The sequence below is a fragment of the Mytilus trossulus genome, chromosome 5 (genome assembly GCF_036588685.1).
Source record: "Mytilus trossulus isolate FHL-02 chromosome 5, PNRI_Mtr1.1.1.hap1, whole genome shotgun sequence".
In the NCBI taxonomy this organism is placed as follows: Eukaryota; Metazoa; Mollusca; class Bivalvia; order Mytilida; family Mytilidae; genus Mytilus; species Mytilus trossulus.
The window spans coordinates 3,291,392-3,309,373 of NC_086377.1; the positions used below are offsets into that span (position 1 = coordinate 3,291,392).

Genomic DNA, 17,982 nt, shown 5'->3' on the forward strand with positions numbered 1-17,982 from the left:
CCGAAGATGTAATTTCGTTTCTATCACATTCTAAGACATTTGGATTCAATACTATTGATCATAAACTAAAATTAAAACTTTTTGATACTCTTATAAAACCCATAAGTACTTATGGATCTGAAATATGGATTAGTGACTACAATATAAAAGACTCAAATATTGATAAATTACCTTTTGAAAAAATTCATAATACATTTTGTAAACATATTTTAGGAGTTCACAAGAGAAGTTCAAATATGGCAGTGAAGTGTGAATTAGGAAGACAACCTACTTTGAATCATATACTAACCCTAGCCCTTAAATATTATGATCGACTTAAACAGCTTCCATCTGACAGATTGCTTAGTGAAACATATAAATTAGATCATTCATTATATACTGATGGACACAGATCTTAGCACAAATTTATCTCTAACTCTATTGAAAAATATAATTTAACAGACAATAATCTCAATTTAAAGAACTTAAAGGAAAATATTAATAACCAACATTCTAATAACACTTTGCATAATCTAGAAAAATTACGTTCAATTGAACAAGACAATAAATTACATTTCTATGCCAATATTTATTCAGAAGAATTTAAATTGCAAAATTATCTATCTTATAAATGTTCTCCTAATATAACAAGAAATCTTACAAAATTAAGAATTAGTTCCCACCCTCTTTTGATTGAGAAGGTTAGATATTTCAGACCAAAAATTAAGAGAGAAAACAGAATATGCTCTAACTGCAATCAAATAGAAGATGAAAAACATTTCCTTATTTATTGCAAAAAATTTGAAAATAATAGAAAACAACTATTTAATACACTAAATTTTAATTCACAAGATCTGTGCCCTGAAAAAGTTATGGAAACCATTATTAGTTTACTTAACCCACAAAATATTGATGATACAAAAAATATATGCCATTACATACAATTATGCTTTGAATCTTTGTAATTTTATTCATTTAACCTTGATTTGATATTTTGTCATACATAATATATATTTATTCATGTGATGTAATATCATGTTAATGTGGGGGAAGACATCATTATACTTGTATTGATTTTCCTGATTTAATAAAACTTGAAACTTTCATCGCTTCATTGATTTCCGGTGTAAATAAACAATCCCGACGATACTACAAAAATTACAAGGTGAGCCATATGGTTTCTTATGTCCAAAGAAGCCCTACACCAAGCATCACGGTATTGTTAGTGGCAAGGGTTTCAGTGCACTATAGGATACTATAGTGTCAGCTGTTGCAAATTATGTGATTTAGCTTTCTACAATTATGCACATCTCTATATTTGACAATGACCCCCAAGGCAATCATTTATAGGATCCTTCGAACCCAAAAAACTTGCAACACAGTGAACTCCCAAAAAGATGTTTGCATATGGGGTATACAGTTTGATGATCTTATGACTTATATGTACTCGTACATAATGATTTATTCTTTTGGCTGATTTAGAAGGGGCCAGGGGGCATGCCATCCTTTTCTGGGAAATTTGGTGGGCCTGCACATATGCAAATTTCTGGATCCGCCACTGGTTGTTGGAGCATTATAGTCCAAGTATGGACAGTGGTGATCAGAAGTCATTATAAAAAATAAGATGTGGTACGTATGATTGCCAATGAGACAACTGTCTACAAGAGACCAAAATGACACAGACATTAACAACAATAGGTCACCGTACAGCCTTCAACAATGATCAAAGCCTATACAACATAGTCATCTATAAAAAGCCCTGATATGACATGTAAAACAATTCAAATCAGAAAACAAACGGCCTTCTTTATGTAAGAAAATGGACGAAAAACAAATATATATGTAACACATAAACAAACGACAACCACTGAATTACAGGCTCCTGACTTGGGACAGACACATGCATTAATAATGTGGCGGTTTATAACATGTTGGCGTGAATCCGATCCTCCCCCTTACCTTGGACAGTGGTACATGTATAACAGTACAACATAAGAACGAACTATAAAAATCAGTCAAAAAGCACGGAAAACTTCATTTGATATGTCTGATTTCAATTTATTCACGTCATCAGGTCTTACACTTAGTATATTTTTTCGTGATGAACATTACTATTTGGTTGCTTATGTAGGGAATCACTGAAGTTTGACTGGAGAAGTAGCCCCCTCCCACCCTCTCCCAGCTGACCTGAGAATCTTTCCCTCTTTAACCATTACCGTCATACAACAATTACTTTTCCATTGTGGCATCATATATTTTGTATTAAAACATTAAAATTTTACATGGAATATTTGTGATGTACATGTTCATTTGTACAGTTTGTAATTGCGGACATATAATACAATGTAGTCTAGCAATAAGGTGTATTCAAAGCAAAACAATTAATAATAAATCAACTCAATGGATAGAAGCATACTGAGGGGGAGGACAGGGGGTTTCCTTCTCCCTTCTCCAACCCCTCTTCTCCTTTACCAACCCTCTTCTCCTTTCTCTTACCCCTCTTCTCCTCATTTTTTTTTTTAATTTACCGAAAAAAAAGAGATATTTTATTTTTTCATATTTTATTTTTTCTCCAACTTTTTCTCCTTTCTCCCAGCCTTCCTCTCCTTTCTCCTTTCTCCCTGTCTCCCTTACCCCTGTCCTCCCCCTCTATACTGGTAAATCAATTTTTTTTCACAGCATCTGCATAGAGTGATGAGATATAAATCAGGAGATCAATCACTGGTTTTAGAAGTCAAGAATTTTTATATTTTACTTTATATATGGGTAGATACATGTAACACAACATGTATCTTGTCATAATACCTGTACGCTCAATGTTCTTAATGAAAACTATTACACTGATTTTAAATCATAAATAGGAAAGCACAGTGCAGAAGCAAACATTTCAGGAGGCAAAGAGTCTTTTATAGGCTGACTGCAATAGTCTGTATATTATCTGAAAAAGCTTAGTTCTTGTCAACTTTTTTATTATTTCAAATATTTTAATAGATGTCTCCCAAATTTGGTGTATTTCTATTAGCTTTTGTTAAAGTCATTTTCATTTATTTTTCAACCCATCCCAGAAATAGTGGTAACCTTTAATATAGCTGATTTAGAGAAAGGCGACCTAGGTCACCTCTCACGAAGGCTACATGTATATTTAATGTCATTGCAAACATTTTACCTTGATCAACACCAAATGCTGTCAAGTTTGGGGCCCCTGGCCATGTTTTTTTTTTTCTTCATAATTCATCGTGCATGTACATTTACATCTCCTTTGAATCTGTTTACTTATTTGTTCTATGGTCTATCTATGCATATCTATCTTTATACCACATTTTCATGGTCCCACAAAAATGTTTAAAATGTATACATTTTACTTTTTTCTAGCTTCTCTCATGTGATAGCCGTACCTTTTTGGTCACTATTTATGTGTTGCGTTTAAATATGAATTGTAACACTTTACAGTGACTGAACAGGTAAAACAAATACTCCTAAAGAAACAGAAAAAAGAAGACTACTTGGAACAGTACCAGACGACATGTATGTATGAATAAAAACTCAGATCGGAATAGCATGGAGGATATTATATGTCCTTGTGAATAAGCAAGGATAGCTTTCAATGATAGTGCCTATTTTTTAATTTACTAGATTTTTCATTCATTATCTTTGCAAATTTCAACATAATTTGTCATAAATTCTTATCTAACTATACTCAAATTTTCAGTGGTGGATCCAGAAATTTTCGTAAGCCGGAGACCACTGACTGCATAAGATGTGGCCAACTCCAGTCATGCTTCAGTGATTCCCTATAAAAACAACAATTTTTTTCCTACAAAAGGGTTGGGTGGTCCAGGCCCCCGGAAACTCCACCTCTGACTTTAATTTGATATGACAAGTGTTTCATTCACCAAAATACTGGTGCGTTTCTGTGATAATATCATGCACAATTTTATAAATGAGATGAGAAAACAGATCCACATGTGGTGTACCTGCACATGACAATTGCAAACTGCCCCATTTTATTTATCACAACCAATCAACTGATCATGCTGATACTGAAATTATCCGAGAGTGCACTTCGAACGAAAAATCACAAATAACTGATACATATTACATGTATCAGATATTACAGAATTAAATATGTTTAAATTTATTACAAAAAAATGTGTTCTTAGTCTTGTAGATAGATATAACTGGATCTCATATACATGTAAGTATCAAAGACAACTGTCTATACAAGTCACATTTTATGAAAGTAAACTATTTAAGGTGGTATGGGTGTCTTTCGCCATCTTGGATTGTAAAAAAAAGAGAATCTAAGGTCCATATTTTCTATCAAATTAGCAAAATTTGATGCAAGAATGCAGATATTTCATGTGTTTTTACATTTAATAGATCCAATTTATAAGAATATAACTTATAAATATAAATATATGTACAAGTGTAGATATTTTTGGTTGTTTTTAAATATTTTGAAATTGTCATTTTAAGGGGAGGTAACTCTAAAACAGTGCATTTTCTGTTGGATTGTTCATGGAATTTTCCTATTTTGTATTTTAGCCGGAAAAAACGTACGGTGACCCTATCTTTTCTTTTGATATTATCAAAGCAATGTTTGAAATAATTTTCCTAATTTATTTTACAATTCTATCATTTCGTTTAGTTTCTATTCACAAAATGGTGTTTTTTCCTGTATAATCCATACAAAATGTGTCATTTTGTCACAACCCGTAGCTTGAAAAAATGCACGGTGACCTATCATTTTTATAATATTTTTTAACATGTATCAATAGATACTACATTTTGGCAAAGTAAGAACAAATTATTTTATTTTTTTTTAGACTCCCATACTACCTTAAGCTTAAGGTTGTAGTTCGGTCTTCAACGCAAAGCTTGGTTCACACCAAACAGCAATTTGATATAGTCCATATCAATCATGACAATGGCGTTTGGGGTTAGACATGTTTTTGTAGGTAAATAATATTGCCATGGAACTTTTTTCATGAGAGTGTTATAGTCTATAGAGTATTACTTCCTGTTTGGTGGAATAGTGAAATAGAAGTCAATACGTTCTTGCTCAATCCTATGTCGCATTGAAGGTGTCATGATTGTCATCCTTAGTTTCAGCAATGTGTTACTGTAATTTGAATTTCAAAATGACTGAGCAACGTTTTTCAAAGCACTGGTCAACTCCATCTTAGCGAATCACATGACTTTGACAATCAGTAAATTCCAGCGAAAAATATCTTTATAAGTAAAGAATTGTCTCATAAAATTCAATAATAGAGTACACAGGAAATGGCAAAGTTCACATAGTCTAGTTTGATTAATCATTTAAAAAAAAAAAAGCAAAAAGGAGGAGGGGATGGGGCTTACGCCCTCTATGTCCCCCTCTGGACCTGACACTGCCTTCTGTTGTTGTCCATTTTGTCAAGTAGTAATCCTCAAAAGTATGTGTAGGTTATATGCTATTTTTATCAAGTTGATTATAGACACAGAATACATTTTATTATAATATCATTCCCCATATCCATTCTCAATTTTTTTAAGTCTACTTCCATTATAACACGGGTCCACCAATAATACAACAAAAATGACAAATTAGTCGAAAAAAAGCTCTTTGTTTTCATATTGCTTGAAGTGCAATATTCAAAAAAAAAATAAACTACTCACAAACCACTGATCTCAGTATAATCAGCTAAAATACGGCAAGCTTTTTAGAAAAGCTATTACTTGTTGATATAAATACACTCGAACAAATTAAATACCCGTATGTTTAAATGCCTCGACTTGCCATTAGTCAGTAAAAATATAAATAGTTATGAATCTAAATTTTGTTTTCAATGAAGAAGAACTCTTGAAGGTAAGGATTATGTCTTAAGTGTAAAAGAAAAGACTTTCGGTAGCCTTTATTTCCCCTTTTGAAATCTAGATTCCCCATTGGTCGTACTTCCTGTAATTTACATCGTTTCCTTTGATATAAAAATAATCGAACGAGTAATATTGCAGAATACTGTCACTGCTCATTTGCAATATATCAACTCATCATGTCATTGTTTTAGTTAGTAATATATCTTAACTGAATTCAAAGAAAACAAAACAGGAGAAATGGTAACTCGTACTTTGATTTGTTTGTAAGATAATATCATAGTTCTTCAAAACAGATCTAATTTTAGAAACTCGTCTGACAGGTTTGGCAGTCGTCGTTGTTTATATGATTTAAATACGAATGCATGGCTAAAAATAACTTTTAAAGGTAAAACATTTTTATTTAGAGAATGTCACCATGCAGGTACCAAGCATTTTGTCAAAAATATGGAAAGTGTCAAAATCACTAATTAGGTGGAAAACCACATTAAACGGTTTGTATTGAGTGTTTTTAATGAATTGGTAGTTCAGAGACCCCAATTTATTGTGTTGCTATGGAAACCGGTGAAGACTTAAACCTACACAGTGTTATCAACACCAATTCTCAGATTTCAATAAAAATGTATAGTTTTATGTCGAAAATCAGTCCCATAAGTAATCTCAGTCTTTGAATAGAATTGGTTGATATTTATAATGCTGATTTTAGCCAATTTTTTTTATAATAAGCTTTTATTGATCTTTATTGGGTATATAATAAGTCAAATTGTATAAATATAAAATTATCTGACATGCCAATCTACAACAACTTCAAGTCTAGAAAATGATTCACACATTTTAAGGGGAATTCAATGTATATAAATAAAAAATAAAATTGACTGGCAAATAATGGACGATGTAAAAAAAACATTATTCAATTTGGCAAATTATCCCATTTGGAGCCTCAGTAATTATCTCCCCTGACGGAGTTTTCTCTTTGAGAGACAAGAACACTACTTCCTGTACTGAATGTGGATGGAGGGAATTTCACCTGGGATAGCAGACGACAGGCAGACAAGCATGAATAGCAGAATATAAACTACAAATGGTAATTAGAAGACAACACATTCATTTTACTTGTTTAATGTACCACAAAATCTGATTATATATATTATTGTAGTATTCGTTGGTATTAAGCCAGACCCTGCCGGAAGTGCACGATCCCATGATGCCTCTCTCTCTCTCTTTCCGGCAACCAAAATATAGACAAGAACAGAATAACCAAAAGAGACAATCTTCATCCTAGAAGAGACCACAAAGCCAATCAAGCTTCTTGGGTAAGTTTCACATTTACTCGGGATCACAACATTGGCGCTGCGAGCACTTATTTGCGTGGAGCATTGCAAGTAATTGCTTATATTGTGATTTGAGGCGACGTTCGCTTCAACAGTGTTTCCCGCGGAAAAGGATTCGGGGGAAACCTTTACCGATCGTTTTTTGTTGTGTAATACTCTGGTAGAGAATATTACATAACATTACAGGGGTTTTGCAGCGCGGTAGAACCCCTGTTTATTGTGTGGCATTAAGTATTCGTTGTTTTTTCGTATTTTCAAGACGACTTGGATCACGTGACCTGGGAGGAACGGGGAACCAGTCGTGTTGTTAATTGTTCTGTTTACCTCTGATAACTGCAGACCGGAAGGACGGGTTACCAGTAGTGTTATTGTTCTGTTCTGTTTGCTTCCGCTAATAACCGCAGACCAGAAGGACGGGTTACCCTATAAAGCGGAAGTTTTGTTATTTAATAAAAATAAAATAAAAACATCTGTATTATTAAAAGAGTTGGTTGTTGTTGTTTATTGATAAATAAATAAACTTGGTACAAAAACAGTGTTGATTGTTTACAGTTACAATGTCCATCATAAACATAAACACTTGTAGCTTTCAAGAGTTACTTCAGCTCCCAGGTATAGGAATAAAAACTGGGGAGCAAATTATGGACATAAGGGAGGGTAAGGGTTTTGTGACTGAGTCAGATCTAGCCACAATATCCCATCTTCGAGTCACAATGGCCCTCCTGTCTAGGCTAGACTTCAATCAAAATGGGGGTGGCCAAAATAATGGACCACCACCTGAAGCCCAAGGCAGGCACAATGAAATGTTAAGCAGGGTTAACACATTAATAGATGGGGGACACGCTGCCTCACAAGGCACCCCAGCACGGGTACATGCCCAATCAGAATTTAAGCAAGAGGCATGGCATCAGGGACAAAGTCCTGGACCCTGGAATGGTCCTAGTCAGATGGACTCTGCCTTTCTTGAGTGTAGCCCATATTCCGGGGATGCTGGAGCTAGACCTAAGACCCCAGGCAATTGGGATGGGGGATACAGGGAACAAATTACAAAAAATGAGTGGAGTCAACCCATGATGGGTGACCCAAACCAAAGTAACCCCCAACATCAAGGGAGTAGTATCAATGCCAAACAGCACTGGCCAGGGGAAGCCAGTGCATGGGACAAAACCGTTCCAACTAAAAGGGGCGCACCTTCATACCCCATGGGTCACACAAGCAACTATGCAGGTCAAGGGTCAGCACCCTGTACCCAACCAGCTCACACTGGTGGGGGACAGTATGAAACACCCCGCAGTAGGTATGGCAAGTGGCAAGACAATAGGGGCGAGGACTCCAGGCAAGGACCTGCCCCGACGTATGAAGATAGACCAAACAACAGGGGTGAGGACCCAAGGCGGACCCCTGCCCGTGCCTATGGGGATAGACAATCCCAAACTCAGTACAACCAAGGGTATACACCGGTGCCCCCACAAGGGGTCACCACTGGGAGGAGCTACGAGCAACATGCTTACCCAATGCCACACAATGAGGATAGGCCCAGGGAAAACATAAGGGGACCTGACAGCAGAGGTGGGGCACGAGCAACTTCAGGTGCAGTCTCTAAAGTTAGCAATGCCCCAAAAAATATCAAGTATGACGGGAAGGGCAACTGGCAGGCCTTTTTCACAAAATTTGCTAGATACGCAGAGGTTTGTGAATGGGGTCCCCAGGAATGTAAAGACCAACTTTGCTGGTGCCTTGAGGGGAAGGCCAGCGAATATTATGCCCTCATAACGGAAAGGGACAGGGAGGTAAGTTATAGGGAGCTTGTGGAAAAGCTTCACAAGCGCTTTGGTTTCAAGGCACTCCCCGAGACCGCCCGGGTTCAGTTTAACAATGCTCGGCAAGCCCCTGAGGAGTCTCTGGAGGACTGGGCTGACCGGGTGTTGTCCTTAGCCACTAGAGCCTTTAGAACCCTCCCTGATGACTATATGTATGAGCAGGCCGTGATGCGGCTGTGTCAGGGTATTGAAAATAAAGAGTTGGGGGTGCAAGTTTCTAATCTTCAGCCCCAAAGCATAGAGGAGGCCGTAGATAAAATACGGCTATTCCAGCACAATACCCAGGCAATATATGGGAGGTCAACCAGGCGTGAGGTTAGGCAGGTAATGGGTGGCCGGTATGACGACCACCAAGAGGTGTTCCAAGAGTACCAGGTACCGCAGGTAAGAGCCACTATGGCCCCAGAGAGGGCCCCAGGGAGTACTTGGAAAAGTGAATTGGAAAAGACCAATACAAAATTTGATAATAAGTTCGGTCAAGTGCACGAGAAATTGGATGACATGATGGACCAATTTAGGAAACTCCTCACTCGCACTCCGGCAAGAAGCCCCTCACCGGGCGGACGGCCAGCTGCCGGGGGATGTTTCCACTGTGGGGAGAGAGGACATTTCAAACGGGACTGCCCAAAATTTAGGGGAAGGTCACCATCAAGAAGCCCATCCCCATATCGAGGGTCTGGGCGGGAAAGTGTATGCTATAACTGCTATAAACCTGGGCATATGCGAAATGAGTGCCCAGATCTGCGGTCAAAAGAGAAAACGGTAACTTTTGCTGACCAATCTCGTATGGCACCAAGTTCGTTAAACTCCAACGGGGCAGCTCCACAGGTCAGAGCAAGCCCCCAAAAATAGAGTTTGGCCTGTCAACAGATGTGCAGTTTAGGGATCAAAATGTAGGGGAAGTAACCTTGGAATATCAGGGTCCAAAATCAGTTTGTCAGGGGAATGAGGTAATGCCCATACAAATACAAGAGGCAGAGGGGTTGTTATCGGTAGAGTCTGAAGGGGAGGGCAGCCAGGACATAGAGTCTGTAAATAACCCAGCCCCTGAGTGCCCATTAGAGGATAAGGAGAATGCTTCCTCCGATTCAGAGGAGGAAGTAATCCAAGACCATGGAGTTGACCGTCACTTGTCAAAAACACTGATATATGTGTTGCGGCATGGTGCCAGTAAATGGGGACTCAAGGTTCTCCCTGGGGGATTCGTTTATGTTGATGAGCTCCTGTCGAGGCACCCAGGATTGTCAGGGTACACTCTCAAGGAGCTCACCCGTCTGGTTGAGGTAGACGTGGACAAACGTTTCACTTTAGATAGGGACCAAGATCATGGTTGGTGGAAAATAAAGGCAAACCAGGGGCATTCCATTGAAGTGGGATCTTTTGGTATGCCCTCAGTAGAGGAAAATACTGTTGCCCATGCCTACCACTACACAACCATGCTTGCCTGGGGGGATATAGAAGAGGAAGGGTTGAGACGGATGAATAGGCAGCACATTCATCTATTGAGTGAGGTACCCCCTACCTTCAAACCTCATTGGGAAGTACAGATAAAGATAGACGTACCAAGGGCTCAGGCCGAGGGTTACGAGTTCTATTGGGCACCCAGTAGGGCTATATTATGCTCGGGTAACCAGGCAGGAGTCTTACCCGTCAAGTTCTTTAGGGAGGTTGTTCATCTAGACTCTGGAGAACAAATCAAATTTGGACCCCTTATTGTTCAGTCAGTGCTTACCCAAGATCAGGGGGACCCTGGGGGTGAGGAGAGGGGAGAAATACCAGGGAGCTTATGGTTTGAACGCGAAGATACAAGCCTGGCAGCAGTAGCTATGGCCAGTTATGGAGAACCCCAGGGTAGCTGGGACTCCACTGAAGACCATAGCCCTCCCAGGGCGGCAAGAACCATTGATACTGACCTGGAAAATAAGGAGGAAGCCCATAACAGTGGGGCCTCCTCTTCAGAGGGGGAAGCAGACACCACATTGGTTGATGAGGAAAATGATTGTGAAATTGTCACTGTCTGTCAGCTCCGTTCCGGGACAGTATTTAGGGTACCCATTAAAGTTCAGGGGCAGAGTTTGTTTGCTGTGGTGGACACTGCAGCAGAAGTGACCCTAATATCAGAGGAGGTATACAGGTCCCTAAAGTCTGTGCCCCCCATCCTCAGGGAAGTCATCATGAATACAGCAGGAAAGGGGATGCAAATGAATGGGTATGTTGTCGGGCCCGTGAATTTGGAACTGGGTTCCAAACTCATACAAACAAATCTGTATGTGGCCCCTATAGAGGATGACATGCTGTTGGGTTTCGACTTATTAAGAGCACATTGCATCGACTTGCAAATGTCAGATGGACAGCTGCGGGTAGGAGACGAGGTCATACCCATGACTATGGGTAAGGTCGGGCAGGCACCAAGGGTAGCTAACGTGACAATCCGTGATAAAGTTACGGTGCCGCCCAATTCAGTGATGAAGCTCAGCTGCCAGGTTAACTGTGAAATGCCCAGTTATATTGTCGAGGCAGGCAGCCCCTCTGGTCTTTTGGTTCCCCGCACTTTACATGAGGCGGGGAGCCAACCAGTAGTATGTCTGATAAATACTTCAGATAAGCATATACATGTGCGTCAGGGGGAATTAATTGCCCAGGCGGTAGAAGTTGAGAAAATAGAAGTCCCGGCAAAGGTACGTGTAGTAGGTACAGGGGGGGGTACTGGCCCAACAGAATCTGACCAGGGAGTCCCCGAGCACCTCAGAGATCTCTTTGATCGCTCCAAGACACTACTGGGAAGCCAAGAGCAAGAAGCCCTGGCATCTCTGTTAAGGGAGTATGGGGATGTCTTTGCAGCAAGTGAGTTTGATTTGGGGAATTTTTCGGCCATTGAACACCAAATTGACACTGCAGGACACCCCCCAATAAAGCAACGAATGAGAAGAACCCCTATTGGGTTTGCTCAAGAGGAGGAGACCCACTTAAAGAAAATGTTGGAGGCAGGGGTCATTCAGCCTTCAGTTTCTGAATGGTGCTCTGCCCCGGTACTGGTAAGAAAGAGGGACGGGGGGGTCAGGTGGTGCATTGATTATAGGGCTTTAAATTCTACCTGTGTAAAAGACGTATTTCCTCTAGCTTTAGTAGAAGAGTGCCTGGATACCCTTGCAGGGAATCGGTGGTACTCTAAGCTGGACGCTAACTCAGCGTATTGGCAAGTGAAAATCAAGGAGGAGGATAGGTCAAAAACCGCATTTATTTCAAAATACGGCCTTTTTGAGTTTGCCAGGATGGCATTCGGGCTCTGTAATGCCCCAGCTACTTATGCCAGGGTCATAAGCTTGGTTCTAAGGGGGTTAACCTGGGATATAGTGTTGGCCTTTCTGGACGACATTTTGGTTCTGGGAAAGGATATAGCTTCTCATTTGGCCAACCTGAGGGCGGTCTTACAGCGCTTTAGGGAATACGGCCTCAAGCTTAAGCCAAAGAAATGTGAACTGTTTCAAGAACAGGTAGAATTCCTTGGCAGACTAGTAAGCAGGCAGGGTATGAATATTGGCCCAGGCTATATAGAGGATGTGAAGAAATGGCCAGCCCCTCACAATACTAAAACGGTAGAGCGTTTTCTGGGGTTCGCCAATTATCACCGGGCTTTCATTGAGGGGTATTCTAAAATCGCAGTTCCCCTTCAAGATGTTACAGGCAAAAGGTCGTTCACATGGGGGGAAAAACAGCAGGAGGCATTTGATAAACTGCGGGAGGCTCTCACCTCTGCACCCCTACTGACCCTGCCCAATACCTCTGATCCATTTATCCTAGATACAGATGCCTCAGACTATGCAATCGGGGCAGTCTTGTCCCAAGTACAAAATGGGGAGGAAAGGGTAGTTTGCTATGCCAGTTGTACTTTAACTCCAGAGCAACGGCGGTATTGCACCACCCGGAAGGAGCTCCTGGCCGTAGTACGCTTCACCAGACAGTTCCGGCACTACTTGCTGGGAAGGAACTTTGTAGTCCGCACAGACCACAGTAGCCTCACCTGGCTGCTTCGCTTTAAGCAGCCCCAAGGGCAGCTGGCCAGGTGGCTCGAGGAGTTGAGCCAATATCACATGGAGGTGCGACATAGGGCGGGCTCCAAACACATAAACGCGGATGCCCTGTCCAGAATGCCTGTTGACTCTCCATGTCAGGACTTTAAAACCGAGGTCAACTTGGCAACCCTGCCCTGTGGGGGTTGTCCATACTGTGCAAGGGCTCAAGCACAGTGGTCTAAATTTATGACTGATGTGGATGACGTGGTCCCATTGGCATCCAAAGGAACAGGTGTGGAGAAACGGTCTGTAAACGAAATACTGGTCACTGGCCAAAATTCTGATGAGGTTGGGTTTTTAGATGAAATACCGGTTGCTGATCCAAAACCAGCCGATGAGGGTATTTGCATATCACGAGTGACAGTGGCCACGGTGGGTAGAGATGTGGTGATAGTCCCAGATGACCCAGAATGTTCCATCCGGGTTGTCCAAGATGGGCTTGGGGTGGTTTTAGGGAAATATTCTGTTGAACAAATTTGTGACGCACAGAGCAAAGACCCGGAATTTAAGTGGCTCACTGAGTGGCTTGACGATAACAGTTGTCAACCTGCTCAGGGGGACCTGTTTCGAAGTAGCCAACCGGCAAAATTTTACTGGACAATCAAGGAGAGGTTCAGTAGGGATGAACGGGGAATGATAATGTATCATGCAAAAGACGGAGAGGGAAATAGGTTGCTGGTGCCCCGAGAATGGAGGAGGGACATTATGGAATTATGCCATGACATCCCCTCAGCTGGGCACCAGGGCATGACTAGAACCCAAGAAAGAGTAAAACAGTTTTACTACTGGCATGGGCTTAAAAGGGACTTGGAGGGCTATGTGGCAAGTTGTACGGCATGTAACCAGAGCAAGAAACCGAATAAGACTGCAAGGTGTCCAATGACAATGTTTCACGCTGGGGCTCCTATGGAGAGAGTGCATCTCGATTTTGTAGGGCCCCTACCAAAGTCAGACAGAGCAAATGAACACCTGCTCATGATTGTAGATCAATTCAGCAAGTGGGTGGAGTGTATCCCCCTCCCCTCTCAGACGGCTGAAGTCACGGCAAGGGCGGCTGTTAACGATTTTTTCTGTAGGTTTGGGTATCCATATGAAATATTTACAGACCAAGGCCGTAATTTCGAGAGTTTACTCTTCCAATCAGTTTGTGAACTGCTCCACATCCACAAGGCTCGGACCACCCCATATCGCCCTTCTGCTAATGGCCAGGTAGAGAGATTTAATCGAACCCTCCTGGCCTCCATCAGGTGTTTTGTGGGTACCAATCAGAAGACTTGGGACGTACACATTCCCCAATTAGCGGGGGCAATTAGGGCATCAGTGAATCGATCCACCGGGTTTACCCCCAATCGCCTCATGTTGGGCAGAGAGGTAAACCTCCCTGCTGAGTTAATGTTCAGGCCACCAAAAACGGGGCAACCTCCAGACCTGGCCGGGTATGTGGGTGACTTAGAAGAGGCTCTAAGGTCTGCCCATGAAATTGCGAGGGCAAACCTCAAGACCTCCCAGCTTAGAGCTAAGCAAGCATACGATCTTAGGGTAGTTGCTCGTCAGTACAAGGTAGGGGATGTTGTCTATAAGCTGGACACAGCTTCACTGCCAGGGAAGTGCAAAAAGCTAAACCCTATGTGGAGGGGGCCAGGGGTCATCCTAGCAAGAATCTCGCCCTACCTGTATAAGGTAAAAATGAAGAAAGCCCTCACCACGGTGAACCATGACCGTTTGAAGCTGTGTAGGGATAGGGAGCTACCGGTATGGGTCAATCGGGCAATAGAAGAGCTCCAAAATGGGGGTGTGGCCCAAGCAATGCAACCTAACAACCCAGTAACCCCTTCACAAGGTAATGTTCAAGATCCTGTCAGGGTGGACCAGGTGCCCCCCACCCTACAATCAACTGAGGGTAGAAAAACAAATGCCTCAGGAAGTACTGGGGCACTGTACTGCACTTGCCGAGGACCTTATACGGGAGAGTTTATGATCTCCTGTGACAGGTGCAGTGAGTGGTACCATGGCAGGTGCGTGGGAATCTCTCCACAGGAGGCGGAGGAATGGGAGAACCAAGACTACATATGCTCTGGTTGTAAGATAAAACCAGATCCACCGCACGTTAGTCTGAACCCTACTGGACTGCGCAGGTCAGCCCGTAGGAAGGGTTCAGAATAGGGTGCTGTTATGATGCTGTTGTTGTACATAAGGAGTCTTTAAGTCATTGTAAATAGTTTCAGATATTGTACATATGGAGGCAACTATTTAACTACATTGGTATCTAGTTAGATAGCTGCTATATTGAACGACGAGGCCAGATGTAATTAAGTTGGGCCTTCAAGATGTTGTATTTTTTGTATTTGCAGAAAAGACAGTACAGATGTCCAGTGATGAGGGGAGTTCGGGAGGCAGCCCAAAAAGAAGTTGGGCTGCCGAGGAAAAGCTTATAGAGGAGAAAGAGCAGAGAGAGGTAAGCCCCAGGGGACGACACCACGATAGGGTCCCCTCAGTTGAAAGGGTTGTCCCAAGCCAGGGAGATGCAAAGGGTCAGGAGGGGGAGTTCGAAGCTAAGGTCCCAGGAAAAGACATCTCTGGGGACCACAGGGACTCCTCCCCAAAGGCTAGGGATACGGGTTCTGGGCTAGTTAGGGGCACCAGGGATGGGAGCCATGATTCCAGGGCCCGGTCAGGTAGCAGGGAGGACAGAGTTAGGGACCCCAGTGGAGGAAGGAGCCGCTGTTCCGTTTCCAGGAGCACTCCAGGGGCCGCTGTCCCGATGGCTAGGGACACCCCTGTGGGCATTCCAACCGACCGGGATGCTCACAGCGCGCCTCCACTGGGTAGGGGTTTTCAGGGGCGAAAGGAGACCACCCAAGAAAGGAAGAGAAGAAGGAATCGACAGAAAGAGCGCCAAGCTGAAGAGACAGCCAGGCTGCAGAGGGCACTAAGGGAGGCCCAACAGATGCGGACACCAAACTCGTTCCAGGGAGGAGGAAGAAGGGACACAGGGGTGTCGTGGCAAAGGACACCCCAACATAACTACACGCCCACTGGGACAGGGGTGTCAGGACAGAGGACACCCCAGAGGTATAACACACCGAGAGAGACTGGGGTGTCGGGTTATATGACACCCCAGGGAGGCTGTCAGACGAGGAGGACTGGGATGTCGAGTCAAGGGACACCCCAACGGGACTGCCAGCCGAGGGAGACTGGGGTGTTGGGCCAAGGGACACCCCAAGGAGACCAACAAGCCAGGGGGGCTGGGGTGTCAAGTCAAAGGGCACCCCAACCAGACTACAAGCCGAAGGAGACTGGGGTGTCAAGTCTAAGGACACCCCAACCTGACTACAAGCTGAGGGAGACTGGTGTGTCAGGCCAGAGGACACCCCAAGGACTTGCACTGCCAAAGTTGATGGACATCCCCACCCTACAGCAGTGCCCCATCCAGGGTTGCCCCATAAGGGCATTGGATATTCAGCCACATGTGATGCTGGAACATGTGGCTGAAGTATTCGGAGAACAACGAGACCAGCCAAGGGCTTCCCTCGCTCCAATCAGGGTAGCAGCACTACAGGCACAGGCCTGGATGCTAGTGGGTGGGGACCTAGAGGATTTGGTCACCCATGTGAATAGACTGGAGATAACACGACCCCACATCATTGGGCAGGCAGTCCAGGGGCAGATGGAGGAGGTATGCCGGGAAGGGGGACGACCAGTTCCCCCATACTTCTCAACAGCACCGGTCAACTCTCCTGGAGCCCTCATTGACTGGAGGGTCCAGGCAGCCATAATGGGGGAGTTGGGAGACAGGGCGGATGCGTTTAGGGGAATGTTTAGGCTGCAAGGTCCCCGGGCAGCCATAGGGTCCTCAGCAGGCCAGATAGGACAGGCAGAAGGGGGAATAGATCCGTTGAGGTCCCCCTCCGACTCCCCTCCAGGAAAAAAACTATTTGTGGACAGTGCAATCAGGAGTCCAACACCTCCCGCATTTGACTCCCATTTCCATTTAGACCGGGGGTGGAGGCAATGGAGGATGAACGGGAGGATGGACCGGCAACGGTTCATCGAGATGCGCCTTCCCACCCCCCCAAGAAACCCAGTGGACCTAGTAGGAGGGGTTATGGTGTATTGTGACCCAGGGACATGGCCATCTGCATTGGCATTGCAGGAACACCCTGGAGGATCACCCTGGGTCACAGCGATAGGAGTCCACCCCAAAAAGGCCCAGCAGCTGGACGATAGTTCGTTCGACAAGATGGAACGGCTGCTGGGGTTGCCTGGGGTAAGGGCCATTGGAGAAGTTGGGTTGGACCAGAGCCAGCGGGACCCACCTCTTCAAAGGCAGGTTAGCACCCTAAGGTGGGTCCTAAATTTGTGCAAGGGAAGGCCAGAGGTTCCCCTCATTCTCCATATTAGAGGGGCTCCCGAGGATCGCCATAGTGCGGAGGCGCACCTGAAAGCCCTCACCATAGTCCGGGAGAGGGTGGACCCTCAGCAGAGGATCCATCTCCACTGCTTTGATGGGGGCAGGCAGGAAGCGAGGCGTTGGAGGGATGCCTTCCCTAATGTCTATTTTGGGTATACGGGGGAGGTATCCCGGTTCGACCAGGAACAAGGGCAAGTGGTGTCGTCCCTCCCCCTAGACAGGATACTACTGGAGAGTGATGCCCCCTATTTCAGGCCATCATGGGTGCCCAATCACAGCTATGGGCATCCCCAGTATATTGCCGAGGTGGCAATGGGACTTTTGGCCTTTAGGTCGGGGGACACCCTTTGGGCATTGCTGGAGGCCACCACCAGCAATGCACGAGTTCTGTATAGGGTGTAGGTAGGGGGAGCAGTTTCGTGTAAATAGGTGTAGATATCTGTAAACTTGTCCAGAGAGGACAGTTATTTTTGGTGTAAATATCTGTAAACCTGTCCAGAGAGGACAGTTAATTT

The 17,982-nt window shown here is 43.6% G+C and overlaps 1 protein-coding gene across 1 annotated transcript; it reads left to right on the forward strand.

Moving 5' to 3' along the window:
- The first annotated feature begins 6,990 nt into the window (after window positions 1-6,990).
- On the forward strand, window positions 6,991-17,869 carry LOC134719311 (uncharacterized). The gene is made up of 2 exons (XM_063582318.1): window positions 6,991-7,145; window positions 15,408-17,869. Exon 2 carries the CDS (start codon window positions 15,422-15,424, stop codon window positions 17,867-17,869), a length of 2,448 nt encoding a protein of 815 aa, XP_063438388.1. The 5' UTR covers window positions 6,991-7,145; window positions 15,408-15,421.
- The last annotated feature ends 113 nt before the right edge of the window (window positions 17,870-17,982 follow it).

Coding starts and splice junctions, on each gene's coding strand:
- LOC134719311 (XM_063582318.1), top strand. CDS start 15,422: ATGTCCAGTGATGAGGGGAGTTCGGGAGGCAGCCCAAAAAGAAGTTGG.